The sequence below is a fragment of the Acanthaster planci genome, linkage group LG08 (genome assembly GCF_054643075.1).
Source record: "Acanthaster planci isolate LZ-2023a linkage group LG08, COTS_SCS, whole genome shotgun sequence".
Taxonomy (NCBI): Eukaryota; Metazoa; Echinodermata; class Asteroidea; order Valvatida; family Acanthasteridae; genus Acanthaster; species Acanthaster planci.
The window spans coordinates 17,553,931-17,579,809 of NC_141784.1; the positions used below are offsets into that span (position 1 = coordinate 17,553,931).

The 25,879-nt window shown below is 40.7% G+C and overlaps 2 protein-coding genes and 1 long non-coding RNA gene across 5 annotated transcripts in view; 2 read left to right on the forward strand and 1 right to left on the reverse strand.

Moving 5' to 3' along the window:
• Window positions 1-18,144, forward strand: part of LOC110987586 (zinc finger E-box-binding homeobox 2-like) — a 56,813-nt gene extending 38,669 nt beyond the window's left edge. For 2 of the 3 annotated variants that reach the window (XM_022250433.2, XM_022250431.2), the window contains exons 3-6: window positions 6,446-6,757; window positions 7,788-10,370; window positions 10,877-11,065; window positions 12,851-18,144. In XM_022250433.2, the coding sequence (XP_022106125.1) occupies window positions 6,446-6,757; window positions 7,788-10,370; window positions 10,877-11,065; window positions 12,851-13,179 (3,413 nt within the window). In that variant the 3' untranslated portion in view covers window positions 13,180-18,144. The remainder of the gene's footprint in view (window positions 1-6,445; window positions 6,758-7,787; window positions 10,371-10,876; window positions 11,066-12,850) is intronic. The other variant, XM_022250432.2, reaches the window with a different exon arrangement.
• The window catches only part of LOC147798443 (uncharacterized), a 51,286-nt gene extending 31,255 nt beyond the window's left edge, over window positions 1-20,031 (reverse strand). The window contains exons 1-2 of the long non-coding RNA XR_015426095.1: window positions 19,844-20,031; window positions 14,060-14,102 (exon numbers count right to left, since the gene is read on the reverse strand). This is a non-coding gene — a long non-coding RNA (uncharacterized LOC147798443). The remainder of the gene's footprint in view (window positions 1-14,059; window positions 14,103-19,843) is intronic.
• A 1,147-nt stretch (window positions 20,032-21,178) lies between these two features.
• On the forward strand, window positions 21,179-25,832 carry LOC110987596 (uncharacterized). The gene is made up of 6 exons (XM_022250454.2): window positions 21,179-21,452; window positions 22,098-22,209; window positions 22,430-22,680; window positions 22,991-23,359; window positions 23,652-23,770; window positions 24,102-25,832. Exons 1-6 carry the CDS (start codon window positions 21,333-21,335, stop codon window positions 24,271-24,273), a joined length of 1,143 nt encoding a protein of 380 aa, XP_022106146.2. The 5' UTR covers window positions 21,179-21,332; the 3' UTR covers window positions 24,274-25,832.
• Window positions 25,833-25,879: the final 47 nt, after the last annotated feature.

A 25,879-nucleotide genomic window follows, 5' to 3' on the forward strand; every position in this document is an offset into this window, starting at 1 on the left:
AGTGCTGGCCCGAGACCGGGGCTGCAGAAATATGTCTTTTTAATATGATCTTGAGTCGCACTGAGATCCTTATTGAGAGCGCTCCCAATATTGAAGCCTTCCTGTTTGGGGACTTGTGAAGCTGGACTTGAAGTGGATTGCTTTCCTCGATGGATTTGGTCGTAATGCTCATGGCTGTGTGTTCTGAGGCTATATTGTGTGTGTTCTCACTGCACAGCGATGAACAGACCTCTAAGCTCTACATGCTTTCTTGCATACATACATGTATTTTTCAGCTGATGTGACTTAGTAAAGCATTGTGCAAAGGAAATGCGTGGAACACTACTGTACTATCGTAAGTACATCACACATGTTTAATTACAATGTTGATTTTAATGTGGGTGTTTTTAGTGGTCAGTTCCAGTGACGGAAGTGTATAATTTTTTGAACAGCATTTTTGGATCTACATGTGTCTTTACAGAAATACAGCAAAATATGAAATTGATATTGTCATAAGAAGTTCACTGTTGTTAACTTCAGCTGCAATCAATACTATTCAAGCCCAATAGGTAGTAACTGATAGTAAGACTAATGAAATTTTGGAAAAAAATATCAATTTACATGCAAATTAATGAAATACTACTAAAAATAGTTGTTTTGCTCTCACATCCTCCTACTGTAAAGCTACAGTCTGTTTGGGACACCTAGAAACAACAAAAACCCCTCAAAATGGTCAGATGGAGCTAAATCAACATCCACAATTTATTTTAGACAGGGAGCCAGTGAGAGAGGTTCATATGTATTTACCAGGTGTGAATACAGTGACTATTCACAGCACACCGGCTGCCCTGTTTTTTTTTCCCCCTGTAGTCGGAGTTCTTTGTTCCACCCGCCTGCCACGCTTATGACGTCAGGCCAAGCGTACAGGGTGGAATGGAAGTGCAGTCCTTTTGTCCTGCCTGTTGACAATGTAAACGGATTGCTACAGTTTTGGAGTGAGCCCCACAGGTCTTACCTTCCTTATTATTACCGGCCCACGTCTAGATCTCTTTGTTCATTGGTCAGTTGTGCACCTTGTTTGGGTTTATGAAAATATATTTTATTTTTGAGATGGACAATTTTTGGTGAGAAGCTGACAGATGTTGATAGAAAGGAAATTGTGAGGGTTGTGCTATTTATGTGGTTTATGTTGTATCACATTTCAATGAAAGTTTTTTTGGTGGGAGGGTCTTGTTTTCAGAATCAGCCACATTGATGGTAGATTGTCAGTTTCAGTGACTCACTCCACCTGTCCCAAGTCTGTCAATGAATTTTGTTCTGTTTTATTAAACAACCTGTAATTTATTTAATTTTTTTGTTAAAAGATAAAATACAAGTATTTTGGGTCAGTAAAATGCGTGGAATTGCCCTATACAGTTAATAAAGACCTTTTTTAAAAAAAATTGGATATTCATTATATGTTACAAGTCTAGATGTAGGAACAATCCTAGCCAGCAATATCCAGTTGAAATTTATCTGTAATACTGGGTTTGTTTTCCTGGTTTTGCGATTTGTTTTTGTCTTTTGTATTTTGTTTGGGACCCAGTCCTAATCTACTGAAATCAACTTGTAAAAACAGGACTAAGCTGAATTATTGTTATGTTGTAGCAGTTCAGAAGTGTTTAAAATTATTTAATTTATTGATTCTTCATACCATGTACTAATAAACAATTTGAAAAAAATGACTATGACAACAGCAAGTCTTATTTGTGCTTCTGAAGACTAAAGGAATAGTTTGCTTCCATCTAACCGATTTTTGAGCCAGTGTTATTGTCTTCAACTTATACAGAGCATTGGTGTGTTCCTTGATACTAGCGCAGAATATGTTGTCCTTTGTCCCCCCCAATACCATACTATTGATTATGCTCTAGGTGTACGAGCGTATCAAAACTGTTATTAATCCCTGGGCTAGGAACAGGTGTTTCTGTCCTGGCCAGCATTGTACACCTTTTAACTGATTGATATCAGCTTGAGATTACAACAAAGACAGTATGTACCAACTGCACAATAATTGAGGAATATGCTTGTAGTACTACTAGGTAGTTTTTTCCATGGCATGTGAAATGCATCTAGCATGGGAAGAGATAAGTTTCCAACCAATTACTTGGAAACATCTGGTCGCAGACCAGCCATATTTGCTTACAGTTTCATGTACCTACACCTGGGGTTAATATTCTACCTCTAGATCATTAAATAAACAGCGTGACAGTTATTCTGTCCATGGAAATTGGTTCCATGTGACTGGAAAATACAGTTAGTAAAATGCTGATGATGAGCCCACTTGGTTAAATAATGAAGGACTGACATCTGTGCTAGGAAAAAAAATGCAAATGTTATGGTAAATTGGCAGAGGTTATCTGTATGTATGAAATGTAGGTAAATGATAGTGTGTAGTCAACTGTAAATATTTACTGTACAGGGGATCACAGCACACGTGTACTTCAAATGTAACACACAAGTCAGGGGTTCTTGTTTTCAAAAATGGGATGTCCCAGCAGGCTCAGAAGCCTGGGTGTCAACTTGCATGAGGAAATTAACTCTTAATTATGTCACCATGCATATTCAATAAAATCAATAAAATCCCAACCCAAGGTACATGTATAGACAGAGCATTTTAACCAGCTTTTGTCCTCTATGAGAACCTACATTTCCTCTCTGCTGAAGGCCACAGCCGACTTACTCCCTTCCATGTCTGGAGAGAGGGGACACTTGCTTTCACCCACACAAAGGACCCTCTGGCATAAGAACCTTGACTAAACAGCTCTCTGAATTCTTTGTCCAAGAAAGTTTTGGGTATGGGGGAGAGGAAAAACCCAAGTTAAAGGATGACAATGATCACAAAACACCTGGCATGCCTTGTAGGATTTTTTTTAAAGCAACATTGTGTAGGGAGGGACAGTGACAGGTAAAAACTCCAACAGGAAGTCAGTGGGCTTTTGTCACCTGGGCAGGCAGCTTTTATCACCTGAGCGGAGTTCCTGAATGGGAGAAGGGCTTGCTGTTGGTGGAGAAGGCAGAGGGTTTCATTGATGGTATAGGGATGCTTAAATGATGACACTGTTAAGATGAATTGACTGGAACTGAAGTGACAGTTAAGCTACAAGAGTAAAATGAGTAAGGTGATACATTTCGTTCTCAGGTATGTGAAAGCATACATGTGAGTGCAACTAAAAAGAGGAGTAGGTTGGGGGTGTCACATTACCTAGTCATTCTGCTAAACCTTTCGGTAAGTGTTGAGTTTCCAAATAGGTTTACCTGACTGTCCTTGACAACTGACCTGCTTACAGCATGCAGTTGAATTCATTTTGTTATTAGTTTCCAATCGGAAGTGGGATGGTTGCAATTTACAAGGTAGAGTAGCAAGCACAGGATTTAGTTTTGAATAAATAGATTTATTTGCAAATGGTTTTATGTGAGATTAGTTTTGTGATTAAAGATTTCACTTTCTACTTAAAACAATGTTTCACATGTTGGACATTTCTGTTGTTTTGAACCCTTTATGAAAATGGCTACACCTGGCAACTTTGTCTTCAGAGCTGGCAGGACTTTCAGGCTGGAACTGGAAAACTGATTCTGCTAACCAGCCGTCTGCAAATAAAATCAAACTACATATATCATTAACATGTCTGCAGAATTGCTGCAGATGTTTTCTTTGATATTCTTGAATGTTGTTAGGTTATGCACGGTGATCCTGCGGTTTTTTTTTTTATGGCACATGCCTAATTTGGGGGTGGGTTTTCAAATTTGGTAAAGCTGTCTGGCACACGAGATAAGCAGCCCCGAATGATCCACGGGAGCAGCCAGCTTTCTGGCCAATCACCACACTACTTTCTTTCCCTCCCTGTGTCTCTCCTTGCCTGACAATGGATTTCACCTTGGGCCAGGATCATTTCCTCTTGGGTGCTTGAACATCTGTCCTTTGAAAACAAGGCTTTGAAGGTTTTGAAGGGCTGATAAACCACTTACCCACCGGTACTGGAGGTGTGCTTTGTCCCAGATTGGGCAGAATTCTCTGAGGGAACCTGAGCTCATGACCAAAGTGAACATTATCAAAGAGGACATATTTTTGCTCGTCAAATTTAAATACAACATGTATATGTATAATTTACACAAACCATGTACATCGCTAGGTGCACTTTTGCCACATTTCCTGCAAAAAGGAGTCTTTGAAAACTAAACAAATAAATTACTTTTAAGTAGGCCTATACCATTTGATTGATGGGAACTACACACACATTATTAATTTTTGGGTTTATTTGTACTGATCGTGAAAGCCTGATTAGCATAATTCTGTCATACAAGGAATATGAAAAAATCATTAATCAAGAAAAACGTTTAGTTTGGCACTATCTGAAAGGTTTGTCAGATGAGCGTCATGCAGTATCCCACAAGTTTCATTTTTTAATTGTTCCTTCCCTGGTCCTTTGTTGTAACACCACACGGAGGGGACTATGTCACACTGCCATACACACCATCCTCAACATCATCTCCCGTACTCGTAGCCCTGTAAATACCCTTCCCCTGTGCGTGTCCCCAACCCTCCCCCCCATCACCTGCACCCTTAGCACACAGAGTGTACACAGTCTCAGTCAGGTGTTGGTGGCTTTAATCATGTTAATCATTCACTGCAGCATTGAGTCCATCCAGTCTGAATAGCCACCAAGCTGCCGGGTCCAGACATCCTGGCACCGCTTGCAAGGTGTACCCTTTCTCTTGGTAGATTAGGGGGCGTGAGCAGCCTATGCGGGCTTTGGGGAACAGGTGTTGGGGTACCCTAGGGGGGGTTGTTTTGTTTTCTGTATTATACATTTTTGCATTGTACATGTCCATATACGACTTTTTGTCTGTGGATGCACATCTGCCATAGGCTGTGTCAATAAGAGAACATATCATTTTGAATGTGAGACAAACAGCTTGAATTAATTATATTCATCACGGTCATTTCTTCTCGGCACTTAAAAAATACCACAATATGTTTTTGGTCAACCTTGATGACTGTACTTAAAGGTTTTAAGTACAGTAGTTTAAACTACTGAAACATTTGGAAAAAACTCTCCATAGATGCAAAGATTGAATTTTTCCATCCTTGCTACAGAGTTGTAAAGGGGGAAATGTTACACCCATATTGATCCATCCTCTGGCGTAATCAAAACTGTAAAAAAAAACCTGATAAATTAATGTGGGAGCAGATTAAAGATCATATACATGTAATTCGCATAATTAGTCATTAATTAAGCATTCAAGAATGCAATTAGCTAGCGCAGAGTGTCTTGAACTGAAAACCCTCTAAATTACAATGATTACCATAACAAAACAACAATCAAGCCCAGATTAAGACCTTTGCCAATTAAATTAAGTGATCCCTCCGTCCACACAGTCTGAGTGGCCTGCACTTTAAATGTCTCTGGTGCATCGGCCACAGCTTGAATCCGCGCAATGTTGACACACTTAGAGCTGGCAAGTGTAAGCATGTTCGTTGTCCTACAAATTTCCAGTCGACTGCCCTGCCAACATACCACAGGGAGTCGCACTAATGCAATAACCCTCCATTCCGGGGACCATCAGCAGACTAATGATGTGGGAATTGCACGGGAAATCAATGAGAGGATGACCTGATATGTTGCAGCAATGTTAGAAACTCGTTGCCAGTTATTTGTGCATAATAGTGGATATGTCCTATAAGGTTTTGTATTTGTTGGGGCTTTCGTAAGTCAAGAGGCTTCGGAATTATTGTTTTGTTTGTATACGAGAACAAATATGCAAAGTTTACAAAACCACTTTAATGGTACCCTGTACTTACCCACCCCCTTCTCCTGTAAATACTGAGTTTTTAATGTCACAATAATGAAAAGGGTGTCTCATGATTAAGTAGTATTAGCAAAAGTGACATGTCATTTGTAATTTTGCGAAATGTCATGGATGATTAAGCAGACCATCGGCAATTTATATCTTAGCATTTCTCAGTGTTGTGCTGCTAATGCTATCATTTGTTTTCTTTTATTCAGAAAGTAGTTTCTAACAAATACTTGAAAATTTGACTCTTTTTTTCAATCCAGGTGTAAAAAAAGGGCTTCCCCTCCATCAAAAATAAATCCTTGAGAAACAACCTCACAAAGACAAGAAAACATCTCGCACAACAGAGACAAATTGAATGAATCCGAATGAATGGATCCAACCCTTTTCTCAAACAGGCCACTGGCTGACTTGTTGAAGTGTTTTGGAGGGTGTAGTTGTTGAGTAGGCATTTTGAATACAATTTTTGATGAAGGCATGAAATAAACGGCACCAAACCAAACTGGTTATCATGATGAATCTGATACTTTCTAACATGTCACAGTAACTAGGAAGCACTATTTCACTCTCGAGCAAATTCAAACAAACCAGTTGACCCAAACTGTGTTCTGTTTAAACCCTGTTGGGCATTCAGGTGATGCTGACGAGGACCTGGCGAGCTCCTGCAGCCCAGATGAACTGAGTGACCACACTGACGCAAGCCCCTCCCCCCTTAGCCATTCCAATTACCACGGCAACAGCGATGGCCTAGACAGCGATACTGGAGACCGCAGTTTCAGTGACGAAGACGAGCAGGACATCAGCGAGAGGGTGGAACGACGCAGCCCACTTGGGAAGCTGGGCAAGGATCCAGACGGCAGAGTGAATCTGGAGGAGTATCTGAACCGTAGCGATACAGCAGTTATCTATCCTGAGCCAGTTGATGACATTGACAATGACAGTAATGGTATGCTTGCCTCCATTTTCTTTCTTTCCCCCCCCCCGAAGGAAGATTGGAAGGGAACTCTCACCTATTCTCTCTCATTCACAGAAATGAACGTGTTATAAGTTGGTCCCCTTTTAATACTTAGTTTATCAAGAAATGTTTTATAATTACTTAAATCTTTTAACACGGGGTATGGGGAGGGGGGTTTGCACTACCATCCCCTTAATTGTTTCATTGTTACCAGAACATGAAAATCCTACATTCATATAAAGGATACTTGCATGACATTGACACCTTGTACTATTAATCCTAAAAAAAGTTTAATAAATTCTAAGAATTTATCTTTTGTCATTTATGAAATTGATAATAAAATTGGTTTTGCATAATGAAAAGCTTGTTTGAATTTGGTCGTATGTCCTTCAAGTAATGATTTAAAGTACAAATTGGGAGAAGCTATTCCATTTATACTGTACAATTAATGTGTCCTTAAAATACATGCATGAGTCAGAACTGTTGTAAACAGGATCATTTCATTAGCATCCCACGTGTCACCGTACAATAAATAGTTTTTACAAGAATGATGCCCAACTAAGTAAGAAAAAGAAATTTGGAAAGTTGACTAACAGGTTGCCAATGGTCAGGCCAATAATGCACAAAGGCATTTTTTCATTCATAATCATATTTCATTGTTACAAATTGTGAATGTAATTATATATTCTAACAAGTAAATGTCTTGCTTATCACAAGACTTGGTGACATGGGGCTTTGATGTGATACCTGTAGGAGATTAATTTGAAAAGCCACTCAGTCACTTGTCTAGTTTTGTCAAAGAAAGCACTAAATTAGCACTCAAATCACTGGATGTGGCCCAGTGGTCATTTCAAGCTTTAAAATTGTACAACACCGTGTGCAAATTTTACAACCACCAAATCGCCAACAATTCAAACTTCATTCAGTGATGGTTACCAGCTTTACAGTCTGAGCACTTGTGAACTGTGAGAATAAAACCATTACTAGATTGCTAAATTTCTGTCGCTTTTCATTTTCACAGGTGGTACTGACTGTGAAGATGGCAAGCCAGTAGACTGCCCCTATTGTGATCGCTCCTACAAACGTATCACATCTCTTAAAGAGCACATCAAGTACCGCCACGAGAAGACCATCAGCAACTTCTCCTGTCCTGAGTGCAACTACTGTTTTGCATACAAGTCGCAACTTGAGCGGCACATGGCCACGCACATGCCAGGCCGCAACCAGATCTGTGACATTTGCAACAAAGCCTTTGTGAACATCTACCGGCTCCAGCGCCACATGTTGACCCACTCGTCCGGCAATCGTAAGTTCAAGTGTGGGGAGTGCGGCAAAGCCTTCAAGTACAAGCACCATCTGAAGGAGCACCTGCGCATCCACAGCGGAGAAAAACCTTACGAGTGCCCTATCTGCAGGAAGCGGTTCTCGCATTCTGGTTCCTACAGCTCCCACATCAGCAGCAAGAAGTGCTCTCCTCTGAAGGAGAACCCTGTCATTGTCTCTCACATGCCGGCTCCTGTCAAAGTGATCAACGGGAGCTTATCTCCCACACCCCAGCAGCCAGTGACAAACAAGATGACTGAAATGGATGAGAGCCCTGAATCTGCACCACTTGACAAGATGCCTTCTTACATGACCCAGCTGCACATAAAGATCCCCGGCTCAGATAGCATGAAGGAGGCTGAGAAGTCAGATGACTCCAGCTCAGAGCAACAGACAACTCCACCTAACGAAGCAGTCAAGAAAGTTCTGCAAATTGTCGATGCAACCGTCAGTAAGTTAAAGATGCAAGGGCAGAACACTGACATTTCCAAACTGACTAAAGTGTCTAAAGCAGCTGCTGCTGCTCCTGCCCCAGCTCCAGTGCAAGTGAAGGCTCCTCTCTCTGCACCTCTACCTGCCCAACCCACCCCTCTTGTGACCCCAACGGCACCTCTCCCTTCTCCTCCAGCCCCCCCTTCACCTACTCGGCAATCACAACAAATACTAAGCCCAACCCCATCAACATCCTCAACACTAAGCTCCCCAATGCTTCCAACACCTGAAAAAGTGGTCCTGCCAGAGATTTCTAAGGAAAGGCTGAGTACCACCAACCCTGTGCTGTTTCCTGTGAATGGGGCCAAACCGAACAAAACCTACAACATTGTTGATTACACCCTCCGTAAAGTCCATGAGGCCCAGGCGATTGCAAAGTGTTTGGAGTCACAGCGGGGATATGGATGCATGCCTTACCTTGACAACAAAGGTACAGGCTGCAAGTACTGTGGCAAGGAATTCGAAAGTCCTATTGAACTCCACCAGCATGAGAGGTACTTGTGTGACTTAAATGAGGATGTGCAGAAGGTCAAAGGGTACAATAACTCAAACCTGGCCAAATATTATGAGTACCAGCGAGAGGTTCTTGCCAGTATGGATCGTGCACGGGAACGCAGACCCTCCACAGACTCTGAAATGAATGACACCATTAGCAATACCATGAGTGAGACTGAAAGTCTTGCCTCCCCCCTCACATCAGTCCATAGCCCCAAGGAGTGCAATGGTAATCTCCCCTCCCATTCCCATGAAAATGACAACTCAAAAACTAGCGAAATCTATCATAATGATTTCAACAGGATATCTGAGGCCCAGGAGCATGCGTTGCGGGCTTTTTATGCCATGCAAGCCCAGCCATCAGTAGATGGACTTGAGAAAATCTCCTTAGCACTGAATCTGAAGGCCTCTGTAGTTGAGGCATGGTTTCAACGGACACGCAAGCTGGAAGAGGAAGGCTGCGATCCATCTCTAAAGAGCTTGGGCCTCATGAAGAAAAACTGCATCAATAACAACCTGTTACGTACTCAGTCACCAGGGAAGCTGATGAATGGTCATACTGATCACAGTGAGACAGCCTCTGATGGCAGTCGCTCAAGGGTGGCAACACCTGAGAGGAGGTACAGTCCCAGAGCTGCCTCCACCCCACGGAGCACAGGAACAGTTGAGTCGCACCCCAGCGACAGGCTAGAGCAGCTGGAGTTGTCCCAGAGGCAAAACAGCCTCAAAAACCTCAGTCTGAGAGATCGGGAGGAACGTTCTAACTGTAATTCTCCATCTACCATGTCTTCCAGGCCCTCACCCAGACAGGCATTCGATGAGGCCCCACTCGATCTCTCCATGCCCAAGCACACCTGTCGAAACCTCTCGCTGTCTTCCATGTCCCCCAAGCTAGTGTACGGCTACAATTATCCCCCTCTCTACACAACTGCAGGCAGCTACATTTTCCAGTCCTACAATCCAGATGGCTCACGGGCAAATCTCTGCTTGGAGAATACGCTCAAAGCCCATTCCCACTGTCCAAATGGCAACGTGGTATTGAAGAGACCTTACACTGAGCCTTACTTTGCTTATGTACCAATGCCAAATGGTTATCCACCCAAGAGGATGAAGTATCCAGAAGGAATGGAGTTTGTCAATGGCATCTCCTACCCTACAAGTCCCCTTACAGAGGCATACGCATCAGCACTGATGAAGGGCAGCTATCCTCCAATAACCCCACTGCAGGTAGAGACAGCGCAGCCTCCTACATTTCGGCATCACATTGTTAACAGTAATGGAATCCACAGTAATGGTAGGTAAAAGTGGATTGTAATGAACTTTTAAAGGAAACTTTTTTGAAAACACTATACTCTAAAAAGCAGTTGTGAAAAGTGCCCCCATATCAATGAAAATATTTCACCTGCCTGATTTTTCTCCACATTAAATAAGACTGTCATCAGTATCACTGCGAATTCCAACTCCCATCTAAAAAACTAAAATTATGAAATCCTCAAGATAAAGTTCTCATATGCTTTTGACAGATGCAATGTTTATTCTTCCTCTTAACACGCTTTTCTTGTCATAAGATACATTTACATCAAATACAAAATGGAACAAGAAAACTACCTATAGGAAACCTTTCCTGGAAAGCGTGATAAACTTTTCACAGATTTTGAAAAGGAATTACACTGAAGTGTGGATGCTGAAAGCCAGTTAGTTTAAAGCAGTTGTTTGGAAAGGTTTGGTGTTAACTTCAGAAAGTAATTTTGATACAATGTTTAACTGCAGTGTTTCAAAATTACACTGTAACTTCAACAGGCATCAATGATCTGGCAATGACAGTTGAGGATTCTCTTGGGGAGCTCTCTCCAAACCGAGACCGCAGGAGACGGGACCGCCCTCTCCGGACATCAGCCGGACTCTACTCTTGTACCCAGTGCCCTAAGACGTTCCAGAAGCACAGCTCCTTGCTCAGACATGTGTATGAGCACTCAGGTGAGCCAAAAAGTCAGTCATCACTTTGCTTGTTCTTTTCTTTTCTTTGATTTGATTTAATGCGTTAATACCAGGCCTATTGAAGGCAGTGCATACTTCCTGCAAGTGTGACAGCAAAGACAATTGACTTCCTTTCACTTTTTGTCACAGATTCCAAAATTAAAATTGCTCTCGCATAACTGTGAACTATGCATAGCCTCAATAAAGGAGTTCCCAGTTTTCACCTGAACAAAAGAAAAAAAATAAGGAGTAATTAGAAATCAGTGAAATTTATCTTCAGACCATTTCATTTTATCAAACTACAATGAACTGAAAATGTCTGAAAACCAAAAAACCTGCCCAAAGAGGAATATTTTTGGCACTGGAAACTCCTTTAATTGGGCCTTAATTTGAAGTCATCCATTGAGGAATTCACTGGCCTGCTGTCAGTCAATTTCAAAATGGATAGTTTTGTGCATGGATTTTATACTGGATTGACAGAGCAGTCCTTTCTGCTACTTATATATAGATGTTGCTTTTGAGTGCTAAATTTAGCATTTTGTTTATGTTGCTTAGAAAAGATATGCAGAGTTTGGCAGCACTTACATGTCAGCACTGATCAGAATATGTGCTTAACATAAAGTTGAAGGTAGACAGCATGGAGGTGAAAAGAAAAGGAGGGGTACTGGCTATACAAGAGATACAACAAAAAATGACAAATGACAAAAAATGTGACTATGAAATGGAGATTCTGACTGAAAATGAATCTCATCCTTTGAATTAGTGTGCAATTTCTGTTGTGACTATTTATCACTTTTAAAAATCCAGTCCATAGGAATGGCTGGAACTGTGCATGTTCTCAAACTACAGGTAATGTCAAAGCACACTTTGAGATAACTGCCAGCTGTTTAGTAACCTTTTCTTCTACTCTCCTGCACCTGTACCTTTCAGCTGACTTTTTGCCCAGCCGCCACTACCATTTGGAGTGGGAAGTTGACTTACATCTTAATTACCCATTGCAATTGAAATCACTGCACAGGCTTTCCATTTCAAGCGTGTGCTTTTTAGTAATTCCAGTCAGATGGCCGTATACATGACCCTGATCATATCTTGACTGGGAGGGGGAGGGTTACAATTGTTGCCTCCTGGTTCAAGGCCAAGTCACATAATAACCAGTCTAGACACAGAATTGATGCACAGATTGCCCTCCCTTTTGTAACCTGTTTTGTTTTTTGAGGGAATGGTCAATGTGTAACCGCTTCCAGTACTTCAGCAAGTATTACAAACTGTGAAGGAGAACTGTATTCCAATATGTGTGACTTTTAAATAATTTTTGTTGGAAAAACCTTTTTAAAAATCTCTGTATTGAAAAAATTGGAGCACAGGCACTTTCATAAAGCATAGTTCTCAAAAGTGGTTTCAATAACTGCATGACTGTAAGTAAACTTGGCACAATGCATACATTTTAATTTTATTGTTTGGAAAAAATGTACCGTGTATGTGACCAACATGATTTGTGTTTCACTTGGCTAAGGCTCTGTTTATGAAAAACCAGTGCTTATCGAGTCTTTGTTAAAGAAATATCAGTGTTTTGAGCTTGAGCTGAATTTAAGAGTCACAACTATGTAATTTGAAATAAGAATGTCTTTGCTTCCAAAGATTTATCTGTTTACTTTCAGATTTGTTCATTATGTACCGGTACATTGCATTGGTTTCAGTAGCAAGCATAAAATGAAACATGATCAATGCATGCATAAAACTCAAGGATCTACTCATGCGGAGTGTACATCCATTTCATCTCATTTTCACTGCTGACAGGTAAACGCCCCCATGAGTGCAAGGAGTGTGGCAAAGCGTTCAAGCACAAGCACCACCTGATGGAGCACACTCGCCTGCATAGTGGTGAGAAGCCCTACCAGTGCGACAAGTGCCTTAAGAAGTTCTCCCACTCAGGCTCCTACAGCCAGCACATGAACCACCGCTACAGCTACTGCCGCAAGGAGGACAACCTGAGCCGGGGCGTGGGCAAGGGGGCCATGGAGGAGGAGGAAGATGTGATGGAGACCGGGGATTTGGACAGGTGTAGCAACAAGCAGAATGGGATTGGGTACAAGGATGAGTTCACCCCGGCTTCGCCTCTTCATTAAGTGGCTCAGGACACCAACCGCAGGAAAGCACAGGAGGGACAGATAGCAGTCTAAAGCCAGAGTGACATCCACTGTCAGTATTCTAATGGTCAGCTATGAGTTTTGATAATGCATTTACGTGTATACCATATGATGGTATTAAAATACAACTTATACATTTTTGGTCCTATGTAAACAATGTTGATTTGGTTGCACATTCTGTAATGTGGGCTAGAAGTAGATTTTTTTGGTAACATTTCCAGAGCTTTGCATTCCCTGTACACATTCAAGCCTTGAACTAGAAATTATTGCGTATAAGCTCAATGCCTGTAATACAATGTGGCAAAGCACACAACACTGTTGTATTGTTAATTTTAAGAAGTGAATGTCTTCTCCCATTTCTATCACTGCCTCTGAGATCATTGCAAACATGACTTTAGGCAACAAAAATCAAGATGTGACAATGATGTATTTGTTAGCAGGAGCTTGATTTTTTTCGTTGGACTGACCACACAATTTGCCGTCTGCAAACCCTGAATCAGAGAGGTTTATTTAGAGTAAGCCTTTGATGTTGGCGCAGGGAAAATAGTGTATAAAGATACCAACTAAAAATGGAGGCCGCCTTTTCTTGCCCAGAGAATGGGTGCAGAGTCAAACAGTAAATTTGTGAACAAAAGTGTGCTACAATATAGTTTGTGTGCTATGTGAGATGGGAGGACAATATAGTGCTGCTTTGTGTTGGACTGGATGTAGAGGCCAACAAAGCCACACTCCTTAATTGAATTCTTAAATTAATAATAGAACAGACTATTCACAGCTTCTTTCTCGTGCTCTTCTGTAACAAAATCACTGAATGTTTGGAAATGTCTTTGAAAAAGGAGCAAAGCCTTTTTGTACTTACTGCAATTAGTTGAAGTCCACAGTTGGAGACAATTTTTTACTACCTGCAAGAACAAAAGGGAACTGTTTGTGAGACAGCAGAAAAGTTTCTGAAGTGTCATGCATGTGCACAAAGCTAGAGAACAAATTCCTAAAAATAACACTCGCTGGTAGAACTGTCCATTCCCAAATCCACTCTTGACATTTGATCCCTACATGCAACGGATGGGGATAATCATTCAGTTTCCTGGCATAGGATCAGGGATGAAACCTTCAATCAGTCTTTGTCACGAGATGCCAGTTCAAGAAAGCAGCCCCCCTTGTGTGAAGGGGAAGAGGGTACCAGATATGGGTGCATGGGTTGCATTAGCAAGGTGGCACACAACGCTATTCACCCTTCCTGTGAAAAGAATTGTATGAATAAGCACTGACACAGTCAATACAGAGAGACACATTCTCCAGGACTGTGAAGTGGGGGTAGACACAACACAACTGTTTTACTGCTGATTGAATGTGAAAAGCACGCCAACCATGTCAGAAGTTGAGAAAGTACATACATTGTATGTGTGTTGAACAAGTGAAATTGTGCCAACCTCCTGTTTTTTGGACAGTTCTGGATATAAGATCATGTCTTGAAGATTGCTGGCACCCAACCAAAAGTAAGTGGTCTCTACGGTGTCATACAGTTTTAGCTCGCTTTAACCATAGATATAATACCTAAGGGGATGATCCATGAAACTTGAGGAACACATGATGATGACAGGTTATTTTTTGTCTGCATTTAGCAGGTGTTTATTATAGGAAGCTGGAAAGGATATGGCACTTCCCTCTCCCAATCAAGTTGGTTAAAGTATTGCTTCCCCAAAGTGCAGCCGTGCAGCCATACTATCCATGCACTTTGGGGGCTTACCTCTGTCAAACATAAACTGAGTAACTGACAATGGATGAAACGAGACAAGCACTTTCCTTTCATTGAAAAACAACATAGTACATGTGTATGGGTTGTTGGGAAAAACAAGCAACAACTGTAAAAAAATTGATTTTATAACGTTCTTGATTGGAAGCAAAAGGTATTTAAATAATTAGCAGACACTTGCCAGCTGACCCAAAAGGCTTGAAAGAAAACTACTGTATGTTATTGCTTGGAATACGATGTTGGTCAGGGCACGGTAGCAAAAGAGGGTGTTAGGAGAAGTTGTATATATATGCTACATGCAGGAGCCCCCCCAATCCCTGGTAGTCACTGTCTTGCTTACACATATTTCCTGATGTCAATTACTAGCCTCCTGCCTTGGGCAGCTCTCAGGATCCTCTGTAGGCTCTGGGTCTTCCAGTATCACAGGGAATGAGGGGGAAATTGCATGCACATTAGCACTTCCACTGGGGCCCTGGGGATAGGAAACAGGGGACGTGTCTGGTTTGATTTGCCTGTTCTACATCCATCCTTTTGACCTTGGAATGATTAACTTGAACTGACAAGGGAATGATTTTGACACTTTCAGGGAATTCTAGACAAAGACCACATGTACCTTGAGTGCAAAGTGCAAGTGACTTTTTGGCACCACCATAAATGAGATTGGAAAAGTTTATACTTGTATTAGGGTATGCAGATTTTAAAGTCCATTTAAGCACTTGTCGCCGGATAATGTGTAAACACACATAATTTTCCTTATTCGTTCCACGGAGGATGTGCACACTCGTTAAAGAATTGTTTTTTTTCATTTCTACGGTTAATGTAATTAACACATTGTGCTTGGTTGGTCAAAGTGCAGTTGCAAGGTTGAAGAATGTGCAGGTAAAAAAAATGCCCCCAGCAGCTTTTTCGGGTTGGAAAATCCGACTTTAAGTGGGTAATAAGAGTAAAATGCATGTTTCAGCTGAACTGTCTATTTGTGACAGGTTCGTAGCTGTGCAGATAAAAATCTTTGCAAGATAAACTTCACTGCTGTTATGAGAATAAATCTGAAACAGTTCAACATTTTTAAGGATTTTTATGTCTAGAAACACTAGATTTGTACCTTGATCAAAATATTTTTCTGTTCAACAGTTTTTGAACAATGATCACTTAGAACAAGTTTATGTAAGAGTTATTTAATTTGTTACACTGTTTAAGTTAAAAAGCAGAGTATTTTTGAACTGAAATTCTACAGCAATTCATTTATCAGGGTTGCGAGACACAGTGCGCTACTGAGTACTGGCAAGGTTATTTCGGTGCTCTACATTATAAGTATTTTTGACAAACTATAGCCATGTGTAACAATTAGATAACACATTAGCTTGGCTCTTACATGTATGTTACTGGCTGTAATGCTTTACATTTGTCAAGTATGAACAGTATTTGTGATGCAAACTTGTGTTGCAGTGCGCAATGCCCTCTATTAAAATTGTATCATTAGTAAATATTCATCTAGTTTTAGATAATGTACATGTATACATGTAGATGAGGACGAACCAGGGAGTTTCATCTGTTAAATAGAGCCACCCAATTAACAACATTTTGGGGGACAAATTTTGTAACTCCTCGCACAAATGGTCTGTACCTTGCAAAGCATTAGATTGAACTATCATGGCTCTCTTGAAAGATTTTTAACAGAACTTTGTACACTGTGTATACAAAGGAACAATGAATGAAATTACTTCAGTTGTAAGAAACTCATCTTTCGGCAAAAGGACTTATTGTACTGGGTTTTAAGACTGCATCAATTTAGATCTTCCAAACTTTGAACAAGTACTAAATAATGGGAAGGACTGTAATTTAAGTTTTCCTTAGAAAACAAAATGTAAAAATGTACATCTGTATTTTGAAATTGTTAGATTTGATCATAACCTTCCACCAGCATGTTTATAAGTGTATATTTTTCACCAAGGTTGTTTGTGATTTAAAAGACATGAAGATCATTGGAAATGAAGATTTTCTTCCTTTGTATGCAAGTTTATTCCATCAGACATTAAGAACAAAGTCCCTCAGTAATATGTGGAACAAAAAGATGTTGATATACTTTGTAAGATTACTTCAGCTGCTGTAAAATATGCCTGTAGGTCAGCTTGGAATGAATCCCCATTGGATTTTTTTTTAATTCTTATTTGTGTCATCAAAGTGACCACTGTCTTTCTGTTATGCAGCCATGAAACCAGATTTAGTCCACAGCTTCTGTTCCTAAAATAAGTCTCTGAGGCTTGGTGTGTAACTGCATAGGTATTACAGTAATGTGGCTCATATGAAAAGATTTATGTCAGTTGTTGCATTGTACTTAATGGAAAGTAGTTTCATAGTTAGCTGGGTGTGCTATACAGCCAACACGTCACATTTTATTCAATTTGTAGAACTAGAAAATGGCTACAGGGCGTGTACGTGTAGTTAGTCTGTGAGACAATAGAATGTGGCACCCTCTTGTCACCTGTACACATGCAGAAGACTGAAAAATATTCAAATTAATTCAAACTATTATTTGTATGACAGTATGTGTGCTATAAACCATGGACAGTATTGGAAAACATTCAGATTATCTGATCATAATTACAAATGTTCAGTTAAATGTGAACTTGCTTGTAGTGAATCCCCAAAATATTCAGTTGTTTTGTCAACAACTGCTGCACCGCGATGTGTGCTTATCAACTCAACAGTATTGTGCATGTACATGTGAGCTTGATGCAGGTGGACGGAGTAATGGTTTATAAGACTATCCTGGAAAATACTAATGTTGACAAATCTTGCCATCAACACAAACACGCACCATCTTGGCATTATCTCATAATGCGTTTATTTATTTGAGTTTCGGTGTGCTATGAAGTTCATACTGCTACAATTCAGGTTTACTTTATAAAAGAGCCATCAAAAGGAACAAAACTGTGCATGCTTATTAACCTTTGACCTGTAATTTATTGTAACCAGTGGGGTTTTAAAATGGCCCTAGAAAATGTATGTATTTATTCCTTGTAACTGTACTATTTATTTCAAAAGCCGTGGTAGCTACCACTGTGCTTCATATAGAGGAGCTTAAGACTGGCTACTCTAAGGTAATAAGAATAATTCTGTATTTATGTACTCTTATCTTTTTTGTCTTCTTGATTTGATGCAATAAAAGTTTCAAGATGAAAGACCTACAACTGAAGGTGACAACTGTGCACTTACATTTATAGTATTATTTAACAAGTGTTTAAGAACTAAAATAAAAAGGTAAACAAATTTGCAACCATATAGAGTTCTTCCCCTTAAATATCACAAGAAAACTGTACAAGAAATGTAGAAGGCTAGACAAGCCTAAACAAACTGCTAGAAACTGAACCATGGATATTGCAGGGAGGAGCTTGGATACCCCCCTCCCCCCGGAAAAATTAATGGAAAAACAGGAGGGAAAGGCAGGCTCAAAAGTGAAAGAAAAGGAAAATGCATGAAAATCACAATTTGTTTAAAATAGGGAAAGTCAGCCGGTCAACATGTTGGCGACCATGAGTGCCTCCCCTATACCCCCAAAATCAGAATAGAGCTTCCCCTTTCCTACATGTACCTCTGTGGCCTTACTGGCGACGCCCATGACCTGAACCGAGGGACTTGGTCCCAAGCCAACCAGGTTAAGAGGGGGTATTTTTGCCGGAGGGGGGGATTTAACCTCTTGCTATTATTAATAAGCACCAACCTTGGTTCTGACTCGGGTTGATTATACTACAAAGCAAGTACATGTATACGGTCATGCTATAATGTATACATGTACTTACAGTTAAGATCTCTCACACAATTATTGTAGGCAGTGCTGGTTTTCCTCATTCTGGTTAAATACTGGTATTTGACCACAGGTACCGTAGAATTTGATCTATGGTTACAACCTTCCTATGCTATGCTATGATACATTCTTGACACAGTTGTCATATCAGTCAAAATCAGTCAAATTTCCCATATGTGTCTGTGCACTGGGGGAAATCAAGTGGAAGGCATTTTTGACTGTTTTTGATGGTTAAAACAGAAGGAGGGGTAATTACTAAGTAAAAAACCTTGCATCTGACTACGATTTTTACAGTAAGATATGCCATAATCAAGAGGGATCATAGAAATATTTCTATAAATCCCGAATTTGGGACTGACAGTTTCCAGTTCCAAATTGTGGGTCTATTTTGGATAGAGGCGGGCGGCTACATTCAGAAATGAGCGCACAGTTTTACTATTAATTTGGGGGTACCTTCAGGGAAAGGCGAATAAAAAAGTTTTTCGTGGCTAAACCTCATACAATTGAAACAAAAAGTGATCTTCTGGCCATAATCTTGAATTTCCAGTGAAAAAATGAAGGACAACCTCTTCCCAAGAGTCACCAGGCAGCACTATTTCGGTCTGATTTTGCACTGTTTTCTATGTGCACGTAGGCCTATCTGCCATTTGGTGCTGTGCAATCTTCAACAGGAAATAAGGCACAAAGTCTGACAAGAATTTCTTTGAACGTGATAAATCATGTAAATTCTAATCAATCTTTTCCGCGCTTCCAGTCCACTCATAAAATCACCTGACAGGCCTAGCCTACCGGTACCATAGTACTTAGTAGCCTACCTAAGTATGCCTAGGCCTACACGTTTTAAGAAAATTAATGTCTTATTTTTTGTGCGCAGTTTACAAAAGTTCATTGTGCATTTCGAAAAACATCGGTAACCCTGGCCAAATAGGACCAAGTATCAGGCCTAATAAACGTTTGACTCATGCCATCATGGGTCAGAGAGGGGAAAGACAGGAGCAGCTAGGCCCAACGCAACGCGTTGGTTAGTGACCGCGACACGTTTGGTAGGCCTATTTTGTTTCTTGTCAACCACCGCCATCACTTACCAGAGTGAATCGTGACACTGACCATGCCAAAAGTTCCACTTAAAACACCAATACTGCTCCCTTGATCCACACAGGTTTTTAACTTGGCTAAAAACAAATTGCAACCAGAAGCGCATCGCATCACACAGAGTCGCAAATAGGCGCGTTGAAGCAAATTATCGTCTGCTAATTTTTTTGAAGATGAACTTTTGTAGTGCGCCCTCAGTACTTGGTCGAAGTCCCATGCACATACGAGCTGCCGTGCAGCTTTCTTCGTGTTGAAAACAAAATGATTAAATAAAAGTGGATTTACTAACTTAATTCCAGCCTGTGCTGGGTTTAATCTCAGCTTTTCACTAGCACTGTCTAATGGATTGGTGCAGCCGGCCTGTGTTGCGTTTTGACGGGAGAGTATCTTCGAATGAATCACCCATGGTATAGGGTAGATTGCATTCAATCCAAGTTGTACATGAACATATATTCGTATTTACGAACCAAATTAGCTCAGTGAATTCATACATGAAGAAAACTGTTTCCCAACGATGTTTAAGGGGGTGCACGGGGGCACCCCCATTTGCAAATAATACGTGCAAGTGGCAGCTGTTGCTTCAGGTGTCCCTTGAAAAAAATTTGTGCATCCCCTTCAAAGTTTCAACCAATTTTCACCACTGACTAAAACTTACAGCCTGTGCCGGTGTTGATGATGCATCAGCACTGTAACTCAATGGGTGGAAAGGTCATGTCAAATTCAATTTGACAACTTTTTTTCCGGACGTAACTCGGCGCAAAAAAAAGGTTCAACAACGCGCAACTTGGTGAAGAGTCTGCGTGCTATGTGCCAAAGAATACATCATGAGATTCGATTGAACAATTTGCAAAAGACAACTTTTTTATAGATATGGCTTTCAGAGAGATAGATAAATTGTCAAGAGAATCCCTGCACAAGGTCAGGAACATCGTAAAGTGTGTTGATAACTTGCAAAAGGAATATAGGCCATCATTAAGATAGTGTTCAAGAAAATAAAAGTGAAATTATAGAATCGTTGGAAATCCATCATAATGAACCCCTTTTGAGTCTCTGAATAAAAAGGTATTTGTAAATGGGAATAATGGCTTTTAAACGTGCGTTTAAGACTGGCCAAGCACATATTTATTCCCTTAAATAACGAACTTTTTCATTTCACGTCGTCAGTGCGGACGGATAGAGTGGAAAGAATCAGCAAAGCGTATGATAGTAAGCTAGGCCTACTCTGAAACGCAATTACGCGCGTAATAACAATGGCACATCATTTTTAATTGTTACGCATTTGAAATTTCGAACGTGTCAAGGAAACACAAAATAGAATTGATGATAAACGCACCGCAGTTTTGTTGCAGATACTGCTGAGAATTACATCGAGTGAGATTTGCGAATTGTGATAGGCCTACCTTTCTACAAAATAAATTTTAGTCTTCTTGAAAATTATTGGCTTTTCGTAGAATCTACTCAAGATCGCTGGATCGCCGAGGCATGGGGTGCAATAAATCGATCGTTCGTGTGGGGCCGGAGGAACCCTGCCGAAAGAATGTGCGGAAGAACGTTTTAGGTTTACACTTGCAGAATATGTGGAGGCGATGCGGTGCCAACAAGGTGAGCATACAATTTTTTTTAAATTCCTTCCAAAACAAAGGCTGCAGCCAAGGATGACTGTAGAAAAAATCATCTTTCAACGTGCTGACCTCTGTTATCGCTTTCCATTCGTTCATTCTTGCCTTAACTAAAGATTTCCTTCAAGAGAATTAGGGGAAGCAAGGGGCGGTATTTTTCCTCGATCAAGATTTGCAAGCTCTTCATTTAGAAGAATTAATAAAATACTACTTAGGCCCTACATGATTTTACTAAAATGTCTCATGGAACAAACTATCTGAAATGCATGACCCAAGTGCCAGCGCTTAAATATCAGTGCCGTGTGAATAAAGCATAGTTTATAACTGTAATTGTTGGAAAATGTACTTAAGAAGTTAGAGGTTCTTTGGTCAAACTCCCCGCTCACTTATTATTTAGAAAAGCGTCCAGTTCAGTTGGGGAGGACAACACAAAAAATATATACATGGCGTATTATAAACCTGGGAAAAATCCAGACAAACACATAGGGGCTTATTTTCAAATCCAAGTCGTGTGTTCGAATTCGAACTATGCATGCACTGGCGAGAAAACACGAAGAAAGTGCCAATGTCACTAACTGCCTGCCAAAGGGGTTTTCAGCAGAGGTCTTTCTCCATTTTTTCACTACAGGTTGGACCAAGCAAACTTGAGACTTTGGAGCAACCAGGTAGTTTTCTTTATACGGAAAACAAGCCCGAGTTTGAAGCTCCGAGCCATGGAGCTGTTAAGACTGCCTGGGGAGGTATATCATTACAAAAATACTTTTTAAATCATTTTGAAAAGTAAGAAAACCAAACGTGCAAATTTTGACATTAGCCTTGAGAACTGAACACTACATTATAAGCCGGAAGTTGATAAATAATGGGATAAATAAAAAGTCGTTCATTGTGCAATCATTCAATTATGAAATTCCCAGTTTTTCGGTCTCTACCTCGTGTTTGTTTTTGTTTTTTTTTCACTAGAAATGAACCAAGCCCAGGCCCAGATTCTTTTGGAGCTGCAGTCGTTGGGCACTGTCAGCTTGACCACCACGGATTCAGGTGCGATCTCCTTCTCATCAGTTGGAGACTGCAACGGGACCACGGGAGCTTTGCCAAAGCGCTGCAGGCCCCCAGCTCGACTCACTCGACTGGATCGCGTACCATCCTCGCCGGACTTCCAAACGGCCGATAAACTGGAAAAAAAGATGAAAGATGCCGAAGAAAGGAGGAAGGTACAGACCCCCCCCATGTTTCATTAGCAGACTTAAATCATGAGCCAAACTGACAGAAAATACTTGGCAAGGGAAGAAAATGCAAGAAAAGGAAAGGGATTTGTACACATTCCAAATTTTGAAACTTTCAAATGCAGGCCAAACGTGATGGGTAAAGTGCTTTGGTCCAAGTGTCAAAGTATGTTATTAAGAATTTCCTGCTAATATGAATTTCTCTTTTATTTTGCGGCTGTAAATGCTTTGGTTTCTTTATCCTAAATCGAAATTTCAAACCTTGCCAGTACTTCTCGGTTGTTTATACCTGACGCAGAAAAGGAAGGAGGCTTTGAAAGATATACGCGCCCACTTTCGCCAAGGGGAGCAACACCACGAGGTAGCAGCCGAAGCTGAGCGGGTCTTGAAGCACACGACATCCGTCAATGTTGCCGCAAAGCAGGCTGCTTTCCAAGAGCGAGTAGACCGACTGAGGGAAGCCCGCCTGGAGCGAGCCCGGGCCAAATCGCGGGCCGGGGAATATGCCCAAGAACTGGCCAAGGAGACCGACGAACTCGTCCGGTTCAGGGCAGCCGAGAAACTCGCCAAGAAGCAAGAGCGATTCGGAAATCGGATGCAGGAGCAGGAGGCCCTGACGATGGATCGCATCAGAGCCACGTCTCACGTGGTTGAACGTGCTACAGAGGTGAGGTGATAAGCAAGGAGTACATCAGAAGGTTTCGGTTTTTTTTACTCTTCATTATCACCCATTCTTCACTATAGCGAATTGATTCTGCAGTTATGGTGCATTTGTGGACGGGAACAGGAATGCCATAGGGATTCACTGCTCATCAATGATCGAACGATAACAACCGACAATAGAAACATCAGTAATCATTGCAGCGTGATAAGAATAATGACAATAATTATGACGCCGGAGATGACATTGTGAATTCGCGAATTTGTAAATTTTTCCTTTATTTTTGTCTTGCAATCAGGTCGTTATTGAGGAAAACGGCAAAGAATTTCAAGAGAAAACAGCGGAGACAACCTTGACCAAGACACGGGATACAGCCGAGGCCAGCACTGAACGGAACGAGCGCTTCCGAACTCAACGGTAATGCATAATAAGCCCCGAGCAGGACAAAGAGAGGGCGCAATTTTCCTAGCTTGTATTGCGATCGCGTCCCTACCGACCAAATGAAAAACGTTCACCACCATGGCTCTTTTCAGTCGATCAGGGGTACTTCTGCTTGCAATATATGAAATTTATGAAACAAGATTAGAGCGTATAGGCCTAATTATGGGACTGTAATGCAGAGTGTGGAATCTTTAAGTTACTTTCTCGACACAAACATTTCAGTGTTTACTATTTCAAGACTTCAAATTAATTTTTATTTCCTCGCTAGAAAGCCTTGTTATAATGCTAACCTTTTTTCCTAATTCAGGATATTGTTGGATGAGCACCACCGTGGTTACATTCGCAGGGCCCTAGCTCGTCGCTTAGCCGAAGAAAAAGAAGGGGCGAGGTATGATCCGGATTATGATGTCGAGACAGCCCAGGATAGCGATGATGACGAGGAGGACTTGTTCGAGCCCGAACTTAAGTGGCTCATATAAGGACAGTCAAAGATTACGAAATCTCATCATTATAGAAAAATGAGGTTGGAAAAAGAGATTCTTTAATCATGTGCATTGCTGTGAGATCATGTACAGTTTTGAAAAAGCTCACCTCACAGTGGGTCTGACTACAAAAGTTAACTCAGAAGTAGCAGTTGTTTGAAATTGCTGAATGGTTTGTTGTTAAATTGTAAGGCACCATTTTAAAATTCTTATCGGGTAGGTGTAGGACAGAACGGTCCGACCAATACATTTATTATCGCTAGCTATCTGGTTAAGTGCTCTCAAGTGGCGAATTCTAACTGATAAATGTCTTTTTACTGCATTACTTCCAAGGCTATATGTGGTTTCAGTGGAGCAACAACCCCTCCATTATTCAAGTCACTGATGGCCCTGTCCTAAAGTAAACCGATAGGAGTTTTGAGAGGTGCCGTGACTGAACTGTGTGGAAGAAATTTTGATATTTCCTTTAAGTTTTCGGTTCCGTCAATAGATGAAAGAGACTGGAAAATAACGTTTTAATACCTTCGTCTGAACGTAATTATTCCCTATTCCTAAAGACTACTTCTGGTAATCAAGTTTAAAATATACCAAACGCTTACCCCATAAAATGGCGAAACCAAAACGAAATGACAGTTTTCAATATCATCGTTTAAATTTACAGTTGACAGAGTTAACTTGAAGGAAACGTAATCCAGCCAAATAGTTTTTTTTATACCTGGGGCATATTAATGGCCGGAAATGGTATATTAAGGCCCATGTGGTTCTGCACAAGCTTTTTCCGACTCTGATGAACCCTACCCTATTTTTCCCTTGTCCCACACTAACGAAGCTTGGTGAATTTATGTTTTGGACGTTCTAGGACCCTAAGAAAAAGGGAGACACTGAAATGTCTCGATATCTCGCTAGCTATTAGTGAAGGGTTAAACACAAAGATGATGGAACAAACAACACAACATCCCATGCAATTGACAGATAAATGATAAGATTATAGGGTCCTTATAAGTGCTATGATTTTTTTCTCGGAAAACGTTTTATGCAATTCTATACTCTATCCTCTTCTAAACATTAGTTTATATCTTTTGGTGGTTAAGTGCATTGAAAAGAGCACTTTCTTGCACGTTTGGAATTGCCCATACTGTTCCAGACAAGATAGAGGCCACAGTTGCTGTGATGTTATTATGGGCAGACAATGTTTAATTTATAGGCATTTTTTTTTCAAATTGTAAATCAAAAATTGATATAGGCCTACTCATTGAAAATATTCTTGGAAAGGGTAGCCTGATGAATCACTAAAGGCAACAAAACCTAGTCCTATAGGACAGCCAAAGATTCAAAATTTTAGCCTCTTTATTGAGCACAGATCAATACAACATTGAGGCTTTCCTCCCTGGAATAGCATCACAGTCTTGCTCATCAATAATTATCGTGGAAAATTTGTATTTAGTAAAAATACCAAAGAGGAACCATTAGCAAAAGAAACAATGGAAATTAGGTTAATTAAAACATCAAGGTGCATTTTCCGGGATCTCAATAAACGAAATGCTTCATTGCACGAACCCAAGAATTAAGTGTGTTAAAGATTATGTCCGATCGACAACAAAAA

Coding starts and splice junctions, on each gene's coding strand:
- LOC110987596 (XM_022250454.2), top strand. CDS start 21,333: ATGGGGTGCAATAAATCGATCGTTCGTGTGGGGCCGGAGGAACCCTGC. Junction 23,360..23,651: donor TGGTTGAACGTGCTACAGAG/GTGAGGTGATAA, acceptor TCTTGCAATCAG/GTCGTTATTGAGGAAAACGG. Junction 23,771..24,101: donor GAGCGCTTCCGAACTCAACG/GTAATGCATAAT, acceptor TTCCTAATTCAG/GATATTGTTGGATGAGCACC.